General features: G+C 39.1%; 3 protein-coding genes across 5 annotated transcripts in view; 2 read left to right on the top strand and 1 right to left on the bottom strand.

The window, feature by feature from the left end:
* Window positions 1-6: 6 nt before the first annotated feature.
* Window positions 7-1,707, top strand: LOC108107734 (delta-aminolevulinic acid dehydratase). Its single transcript, XM_017215383.2, has one exon. The coding sequence runs from the start codon at window positions 274-276 to the stop codon at window positions 1,255-1,257; it is 984 nt and encodes a 327-aa protein (XP_017070872.1). The 5' UTR covers window positions 7-273; the 3' UTR covers window positions 1,258-1,707.
* A 152-nt stretch (window positions 1,708-1,859) lies between these two features.
* Window positions 1,860-4,107, bottom strand: LOC108107731. The gene is made up of 2 exons (XM_017215380.2): window positions 3,942-4,107; window positions 1,860-3,844 (listed from the first exon to the last, which is right to left on the bottom strand). The coding sequence occupies exons 1-2, from the start codon at window positions 3,960-3,962 to the stop codon at window positions 2,402-2,404; spliced, it is 1,464 nt and encodes a 487-aa protein (XP_017070869.1). The 5' UTR covers window positions 3,963-4,107; the 3' UTR covers window positions 1,860-2,401.
* A 656-nt stretch (window positions 4,108-4,763) lies between these two features.
* LOC108107728 (palmitoyltransferase app) overlaps window positions 4,764-9,629 on the top strand; it is a 61,342-nt gene continuing 56,476 nt past the window's right edge. The window contains exons 1-2 of one of the 3 annotated variants that reach the window (XM_017215375.2): window positions 4,764-4,915; window positions 6,734-6,993. The gene's annotated coding sequence lies outside the window, so the exon portion shown is untranslated. Of the gene's footprint in view, window positions 4,916-4,940; window positions 5,317-6,733; window positions 6,994-9,629 lie in introns of those variants that run through there. The other 2 variants (XM_017215376.2, XM_041817931.1) reach the window with 2 other exon arrangements.

The following is a 9,629-nucleotide window of genomic DNA, read 5'->3' as shown; positions in this document are numbered from 1 at the left end:
ATTTAAATATGTCTTATATGTCGAATACGTAATTTAACACATTTTGTAATCTTAATATGAAATATAAATTTCATTTTATAACAAAATGTTTAATTAAATAAATTTCAGTGCACTTTCACTTTTTAGAGGGTCACCCTAACTTTTACTTTAGATGAAAGTGTTGTAAAACCGCTAAATAGAAAAGATGCTAAATATGCCACCACGAAGAGCAGTTGGACGTTAGTTTCACTTGTTACGTTGGTTTTAATTTTCGCTAGCAGCTAAACAGGCACCATGGAACGGAAACTACACAGTGGGATGCACCATGCTACCCTGCGTCTGCTGCAGGAGTCGGGATGCGAGATAGCACCGCACAATCTGATGTATCCTGTGTTTATCGTGAGCAACGACGACGATGTCCAACCGATTGCCAGTATGCCGGGAATCTCGAGATTCGGTTTGAATCGCCTGAGGGAGCACCTTCAGCCACTGGTAGCCAAGGGATTGTCCTCAGTACTACTTTTTGGCGTGGTCGAGCCGGAGCTGAAGGACGAGCAGGCTTCCAATGCGGATTCCGCCAAGAATCCCGTGGTTCGAGCTCTGCCAAAGCTCCGGGAATGGTTTCCAGATCTCCTGATAGCCTGCGATGTGTGCATCTGCCCGTACTCCTCGCATGGCCACTGTGGCCTCCTGGGGGAAACGGGACTGGAAAATGGTCCCAGCATCAAGAGGATAGCCGAGATTGCCGCGGCTTACGCTAAAGCTGGTGCCCATATTGTGGCTCCTTCGGACATGATGGACAACCGGGTGAAGGCTATTAAGCAAGCCCTTATTGATGCCGAAATGAACAGCGTCTCCTTGCTGGCCTATTCTGCGAAATTTACCTCCAATTTCTATGGACCCTTCCGGGAGGCAGCTCAATCTGCTCCTAAATTCGGTGACCGAAGGTGCTATCAACTGCCCAGTGGTTCCAGAAGCTTGGCAATGCGAGCCATCCAACGTGATGTCGCCGAGGGAGCAGATATGCTGATGGTGAAACCTGGCATGCCGTATCTAGATATCCTGCGATCCACTAAGGATTCCTACCCATATCATACGCTGTACGTTTACCAAGTGTCCGGCGAGTACGCTATGCTGTACCATGCAGCCAAGGCTGGTGCTTTTGACCTCCAGGAGGCCGTGCTGGAAGCTATGAAGGGTTTCCGAAGAGCTGGTGCAGATTGCATCATCACCTACTATACGCCTTTCTTGCTGGACATTATCGGAAAGGTCAAGTAATTATCTACCTCAAAAGTGTAATTTCGATGACTTGAAAACATTATCATATAGATTAGAGTGGACTTGGTAAAGCTGCAATTAGTTAACTTTAACTTTTTATAAGATATAGTGGAATAGTAGAGAATATGTTTTTAAATATTTTTATAGAGCACTTCATAGACACGAGTTTAAAGTTTAAACTTATACATTTTTATATGCAGATGATCAAATTTTGACTTGGTTTTAGGGACCACAACGTTTAATTAATGAACTAAGCAAACAAGACTTAATGGCTATTACTTACATATGAACGATAAGCATTACAATCAATGTTTTTGATATACAAGGTATCACCTTCAACTTTACATACCACAGAGGTCCACTCTAATCTTCACTCACCATTACTAGTGCTTTTAGTTAGAGTGCCACCCTCCATACGCGCAAATACACACACAGACAAACTAGAATGTATATTTTAATGGTCTTATCAATCGTCCAGATTTGGAATTCTAATGGGCCAGGGTACACTTCGAATTTCAATTGCATGGCGAAATTCGAGCGGTCGAACCGGTCGATCCACTGACGGCAAACCAAAAGTGTTAAGCAAAAGCTTTTCGTTTTGTGATGGCAATTAACACTTTAATGTGGTCTCTTCGATTGCATTTACAAATGGGCTACGGTGAGCACTGAACACTGCCTGGAGCTTACTTGCTAGATTGGTACGAGTTCAAGTCTTACAAAAGGATAAAAATCACAAAATCAAATGCATTAAGTACATAAAATAATAGGGCAGGTTTTTGTTTTCGGTTTAAAATTTGGCGGAAAAGGTTATTGAAATATAACTAAATTATGAAATATTATCTTATTTGTTGCTTAATACTAACTTCGTTTTCCAATTAACGAAAGTTAATGCATTTCATTCCTTGGAACGTAAACTTTGAAATATTCGATTTAAGATAGGAAAATGATCTATATAACATGTCTAAAACTCTATTTCCGCCAAAATTAGTTTAAAATGGAACTAAAAACATGATTAAATCTCTCTAATGAAATCAAAACTAACTAAAATTAAAAACAAGTTAAGGAAACTATAGCTACACATAATGAAGAGAAAATACTGAGTGCTTTAAGGATAAATATTTCGGAATATAGTGCAACCCCAGCTTTAGGGACTCTCGCTGCTATGGATGCGGCTGTGCTCCAGGATATCTGTGTTTTGCATGGGCTCCAAATCCGTTTCTGAGATGATTTCCGCCAGCCATTGTTCGATCTGGACAGGATGGAATGAGTCCTCATCGCCACTGTTTGCCTCTAGGATGATCTTAAGGTTTTCAAAGTTCTTAAGGATTAGCCTCTTGCCCGGCTGCACTTGCGGTCCCGATTCGCTTTGAGTTAGGGATGTGGTTGTGGTGGTGGATACTGGCTCCTGCTTGGGAGCCGTTTGCCTAGGATTGGAATTGGCATCGCAGCTGGAATCGGCAGCCGCAGCTTGTACTGGCTCTGCCACTTGGTGGTAAGTCCTGCGCGGCTTTTCCACCATGCTCTTCTTGATCTCGTTGAGGAGGCGATTGTAGAAATCGCAAGTGACATCGTGAATCTCGGTCTCTTCGTAGCGTTGGGCTTGGCCAGGCGTAGGCGTGGAATCAGAGCTAGGTTCGCGCTCAATCTTCTCCTGCTTTTTGTTTGCCTTTTGCTTTTTGGATTGCGAACGGGAGCTGGCATTACTGGAGTAATTGGAACTGGAGGCGGTGGTCGTGGGCGTCGAATTCGAGGGTTCGGTGGTACTGGAATCAGCTGATTTTGCCAAAGGAATCTCCGCACTGACTGCCTCTTCGCTGGCGCAGTTAATCGTCAAGCTGGCAATATTGCGTAGGTTGATAGTGCCATTGCAGTTGTTGATGGTGATCTTTGGCTTGAAGCGCTGTTTGCGGCTCTTGGTTTTCGGTGGTTCTTGCACGCTGATTTTTGATTTGACAGAGGTTTCTCGGCCCAAGCTAGATACAGCTTCAGCAATCGACGACTCCAACTCGTCATCGAGTTCCTCCAAGTTCAATGGTGGCACATAGGTTTCCCTTTTAATCTTGGCCTTCTTTATCAGATCCTTGGCTTCCTGCAGAGTTATGTTGATGATGGAGCGCTTAGCATTGTCTTCTACCAGAGATCTATTGCGGGAAAAGTCCACCACAATGGCCTCCGGTGGGGCTCCATCTTCGTCCAGATCGAGATATGATACTTGCCCATCCTGCAGGCACTTGTACATGGTTTCGTGGTCATCTAAAGGCTCTATATAATCCTCGTTCCTTAACCCTGTGGTGCGATAATCCTGCAGCGCCAGCTGCATGTCACTGTTGTCCAGCAGGAAGTGACCGTAGCTCCTAATAGCGGCCAGTAGCTTCTCCTCCGCATCTTCGTCTTCCCCAGGGATAAATCGCACTCCACTTTGTTCCTTCTTTATATCTGAGTTCTCTACTGCAGAGGTAGATTTTTTCAGCAACTGCTGCTGCTGTCGAGTATTTGCTATGACCTCCAGTTGCCGCAGGAGCAACTTTTCGCGCATATGTAGTGCTGCACGGATTTCATTGAACTTCTTTTGCACGGTGCCTTTGACCTGAGCGATGAAAAAGGGGCGTGTATCAGAAAACAGGATGAAATATAGAAAAATTAGTCAATCAAAGTTCTACATGTTATTCAAGTTGTGTACCCACCTCATCCAGATTCTTGTCCATTTCGTGAGAGCTTATAATCACTTTCTCTTTCTAAATGTAGAGCATTTTTTCTTCAATTCCTGTGTATCAATATTTTTTGTTTGATCGATCAGCTGGAGATGCAGAGTGCCCGCCGACTTTAAATTCGGCAATACCACAAGCCCTAACCAGGTGGCAACGTAAACCGGCCACACTTTCAACTTGGCGGGAAAATGGTTTTTCTAAGAAAAATAAATTCTTTTAGTCGTAATTAATATCTTTATTCCGTAGACTAAGACATATTCTGTGCTAAAAATCCATTAGGCTTAAAGAATATTTCAGCTAACTTTAGGAAATAACGAAATTAAATAGAAATATATATCTTTAAATTGAAAAAAAAAAAAATTTTAAATTGAAAAAATACGTTAAAATATATAGAATACATCTTTTAAAACTTCATGTTGGTAATGCCTTGCGAAGTTTAATATTTGTTTTTGAAATGATAATGGCTTTTGGCGGGAAACCGCCGTCGTTGCCATCTACTTTTTAGCGGTTAACAGAAAGATCTTAACGATGGCTTTAAGACACTACATGAGAAGACCAAGCACTACACGAAAATAAAGAAAATTATAAAGTATATAAAAATAATAAAATAAAATCGTTTTGCTCATTAACAATAGTTGTTGATTTTGTTTTTCCTATCCTTAAGGTAGAAACATTCACAGATTGACAGAACCATTAGCGGTTAAAAGAGTGTGACCTCATGAGAAGTAGAAAACAATCCACCGAACAGAGCGCTGTTAGAAATCACGCTTACATTTCCGCATGGTTTTTCTACCTATTCAAAATTCGGACACACCGCCCTCAGTTTGTTTTCATTTCAATTTTGCGTCGGGTTCATTCCATTTTTTGCATCGGAGGCGCGCATTTCAATTAAATTCGGGAGAGCACGTTGTTTCGTTAACCGTTCAAAAATATAAAGACGAAAAACATTGGTAAATTCCTACGATTCCTTAATCACATCAAAAAGAAATAACATGTGACAAGCTAAAACATCGGTGAATCCGATAAATCGCCGAGAAATATATCAAGACATATTGCTGTTGACTGTGTTTAAAAATAACTTTTTTATATTAATAGTTTTAAAAACATTTTTGTATTTTGAAATTCTGTTAATTTAAGGATTTAAATAGAACAAAAACCCGAAATTACATTCAAAATCACAACCAAAAACAAAACAAATCGAAAATCGCCGCTTCCACGTATTCTCAGCTGTCTTTGTCTTTAGCTCTGCCGTCTCTTTCCCACTCGTCGCGGCGCCCTCAAGTGTTTGGTCTTGTAATTGCCTTTGCTAAGCGAAACTGTGCTGATTTAAATGTTTTTAGTGATTTTAAAGGTTTATTCATTAAAACGTTGTTGAAATATAACAATTGTCGCGTGGCTTTTGCAGGGCAGCGAAAGAAAAAAGCACCAGTGTTTAAATAACAATAGTCATCGCTTATTGTTGTTGCCTCAACTAATTTGAACTGTGCAAGTGTGTGAGTGTAAATGTGTGTCTGATTGTGTTTGCTCGTATGTTCGTGTGCGTGTGAAGGCGCGTTGGCGTTTGTTGTTGTTATTTTTTCCTTTACTCTCGCCAGACAATAAAAAAGAAAGAAATATTCAGAGAATTTTGATTTTGTTTCTCATTCTTTTTGTACAAGAGAGATAGAGAGAGAGTGGAAGACCCAAGAAAAAAGAAGCAACAAACACGACAAAACAAAAACAACTTAAAAAAGGGAAACACACATGCAAAGCAACAAAAGAAAAGGCAAATAAAAGAGAGCCAGAGAGCGCGAACTGTGTCAGTGACGCCAAAAAAAAAACAAATTTTAAAATATCAATAAATGGCTACAAATGTTTTATTTTCGTTTTGCCAAACGGTTTAAATTTAGTTTCATGCAACTGAATTTAATTGTTTTTACTTCATCGCTTTGATTGTGTTTTCCGTTTTTGCTTTGCGATTGCGAGACTGTCTTTGCAAATTGCCTTTGCGTCGGCGGGTCGTGACTGGATTCCATTGAATATTTTACAAACAGATGATGCATGTGTTTGTATGTTTGTTTGTTTGTCGCCTTGCAACCACATGTGCTTGGGTGGATTTCTTGAAATAAGTTTTTTATAAAGAAATACAGTTAGAGTATGCCGCTGCTTTTGCTTTCTGAATTAGTTTTTTTTTTTCATTTGCATCTAGCTTTCCGGTTTATCTCTCTCTTCTCTCCTTTTTGTTGCTTCCATCTTTGTTATTATCAGAAAAAAAACCAGTTTTGTTTTGTTTTTCTTTTTGTTTTTTTTTACCTGGTCTCAGGCTTTTATTATTCGGAATTACCACATTTTACACCTCAATCTCAGTGCTTTTCATTTAGTAGCTGCGACTAACACATTAACTTAAATCATTTTTATTCGGCCTGCATTTGTAGGTCGTTGAAATGTTATTACACTTTCGGCGAGTTCAGCTGTTTAAGTGTTGTTCCCCGAAAAAGTATTAAATTCTGAATTCCAGATCGGGAATTTAATAAATATTTATCAGGCGCGAAATTTCAGAAAAACAAATATCAGTAAACTCAATTTGAATGTAAACTCAAGTACCAGAAACAAAAGATATGTAGGATGTTGGTTCTTTCAAGATTTTAGTTAAACAAATATCCGTGAGGTAGTTTCATAAATCAAACAAAAAGCATATATCCGTATAATAAACCTAAAAACTTGTTAAAACAAACTCCAAATCCAGAACTAATTGTTATAAAAATTAAATATTTGATACTCCATTCTAGCTACAAAACAAACTCAACAAACAAGTGAAAACAAACCAATGATCAGTGCTTGCTATTTTAAAAAACCCTGTTAATCTATTGCTCTTTTAACTAAAAATCTTAAAAAAAATATAACTTTAGTTTCCGTGAAATTAACGCGTGTAATCGAAAAGTATTTAATCATCATCGAAGGCGAGTGTCGAAAAGTGTTCCGAGGTCAATGTTTCTGTTTCTGCTGCTGGCAACTCATCGTTTAAATTAAACACACAATCTGCAGCGAGGTGAGTTTTTATTTGCTATTGTCGTGTAACACTCCCCTGACCCTGGCCCCACTTTATTTTTTTTGAGCATTTCGAAATGCCGCCCACTTGTATTTGCTGCCCCATTGAGAGTTATCGTAGACGATCTCTAGTATAACTCCACATACATCTACATATCTGTCTGGCAAATCGTGTGAATTTATTTACTTGCCATATTGCCGATAATGTGCGATGAGTAAGTTAAGTTCAATACAAGTGGGCTAAGTACATGCGAAGTAGGTTGAATGGTAGACTGCTAAACATTTCATAGATATCAGTCATTGTTATCTCAGGCAAATACATTAAAAAAAAAGTATTTGCTTGTGCATATAGTGGGTTAATTTTTATATAATTTACACTATCTTATTCCCCTTCCGTTTGATCTAAATCTTAGCTGCAAGATTGGTAATATTGCTAGTAATCTCAGCCATTATTTCACCACTTTATTGGGCAAATATATTTTATGTTTGGTTTCTTATCAAATCAAGATTAAACAGCGAGATTGTGGGTAAAAAACTTATCAGACTTTCCTAGAGTTTCATTTTATATCAACATTGTTAATCTTTCAATACTTAAGCCATTGAAAAGCCATCGTTAATAAATTCGATTTCGCAAATAATGAGCTTAACAATCACTGAACTTTATATACATTGAATTTATCTTTCGATTTCTGCTATAAAAATGGCAATAATCAATTGATTTACGTTTATTTTTGCATCTTTGTTGCCATCAGATAATTAATGGATATTAACTGCACTTAACACGCGACATGGGAGATTGGATAGGTATTCCTTTTGTTCAGTTATTTTAATAAGTTCATTTCGACACGCGTAATAGAGTTCCCATTGCCTGCTGAATGTCCGAACTCAGCTGAATTGAATTGAGTGGCAATTATTAAATTTACTGTAATTGCAAATTACAATGCAATTAATCAAAGCCCCCAAAACCGCTTTAACAACTCGAAATGCGATTGTCTGAATTGGCTTGTCGGTCTGTCTGTCCATCGCTCAGAGGCGGCTTTCCCGTTGGAGAACCAATCGGAATCCCAATACCAATACCAATACCAAAACCCAATCCCAATTCCAATCCGAAACCCAACCACATTCAACAATTGCAGAGCAGAGCACATCGTCAGATATAAATTCATTACTCGGCTTTAATTAGTTTCAATTTGCAAAAGCCATCGAGTAGAGATGGGGCCAAGAGTAGTAGAATTTCAACTAACCCATTGTTTGCTATTTCAAATTTTCCTATGTTTTTGCGAAATTATTTTTACAGTTTGTGCAATCAAATTGGATGAACAATGTGCAATATTTTGATTCACACAATTTTGGCCAAAAATAAATTAGAAATATGCATGGCCAGTTTAATTGTAAATAACAACTGGACAGCAAAACTAAAAACAAAACTAAAAACATTCGTATTTTTATCAGCATTTAATTGTAAGCCAGAAATATTTTGCAATAACTTTGGCCATTGTGCTCTCTTGGAAATTTAATCCGTATTGCAAAGTGGCTTTCGAAATGTTTGCCAATTGCAGACTTTTGACTTGTGAATTTTTATTACAGACTGTGTAGTCAGAGGCTGACTCTGACCTGACCCCTTGACACTCCAATTTTCCCCTCAGAGAGTTACAAATTTGCATAACAAAGCCGCTTAGCCCCCAAGTGCTGGCGGCATATTTTTGTATTCATGATTGATGGCTGCTGCGGCTTCCCATATATATATATTTTATACAAGCATATATATAGGAGATATGGCCGTATATATAGGGCATTTCGATCTGGGAAAGGCCGCAAGTGCCGTAGTTTTATCTCACTTGCAATTAAACTTAATCACTTGTTCACAATTAGCATGGCAGCTGCGATAATTCCGTGTTCGTGTGTTTATGGCCATTAGGCGGACATAAAAATCCTGTTACCCCCGGAATAAAATGGCCGGAATGAAGGCCGTTTTGATGCTGGCTTTGGCCGCAAGCACCAGAACATAAAAATCAAATCAAATTACATTACTAATGCGCAGCGTTGTCCGCGACTAGGCCACATTCTCGCTAACGCACACAGGCATTTGCATTTATTTTGCCAATTTATGCTTTCTTTTTTGGGTAGGGTAACTTCCCTCTAGAAAAATTCGGACTCCAGCCTAAGCTGATTTTATTTTTTTTTGATTTTCCGTTGGCTTTCTAGCATTACCTTTGCGTGCGTGTGGAAAACCCCTCCCAAAGTAGCCACCCAAAAGCAAGCTGGTGACTCATGGAAATGTACGCCGCGTTGTCCTTTTACCGAGCACAACGGCTGTCTCGGTCGTTTTGGCTCCTTTTTTTACGGCTTGAATCATGCATTTTTTACCATTCCCGACTTTTTATTGGCCATCTTTTTTGTTGTTGTTGTTGTTGTTCTGGTTGCCCGAGAAGCGAATGCGTTTAGCTGGGCGTGGATTTGGTTTTATTAGCAGCTCTCGAGCGGGCGTTTTGTAAACAGCTTTTGCCCAGATCATAATGTCATATTCAAACGGTTTTACTACACCAAAGGGGACACTTATTTGGTACGCATATCATTTGCAAGGTTGAGTCCTGCAATAACCTGCTTTTAGGGTAATTGTTTAAGATGTGCTGTGAA

This window comes from Drosophila eugracilis, unplaced genomic scaffold (assembly GCF_018153835.1).
Source record: "Drosophila eugracilis isolate 14026-0451.02 unplaced genomic scaffold, ASM1815383v1 contig_2088, whole genome shotgun sequence".
Lineage (NCBI taxonomy): Eukaryota > Metazoa > Arthropoda > Insecta > Diptera > Drosophilidae > Drosophila > Drosophila eugracilis.
The sequence above is the reverse complement of the archived record's forward strand: the minus strand, read 5'-3'. Positions and strand labels throughout refer to the sequence as shown.

Excerpts from the sequence above, each read along its gene's own strand:
- LOC108107734 (XM_017215383.2), top strand. The coding sequence starts at position 274 with ATGGAACGGAAACTACACAGTGGGATGCACCATGCTACCCTGCGTCTG.
- LOC108107731 (XM_017215380.2), bottom strand. The coding sequence starts at position 3,962 with ATGGACAAGAATCTGGATGAG. Across the intron at positions 3,845-3,941 it reads TGGACAAGAATCTGGATGAG|GTCAAAGGCACCGTGCAAAA; the intron begins GTGGGTACACAA and ends TTCATCGCTCAG.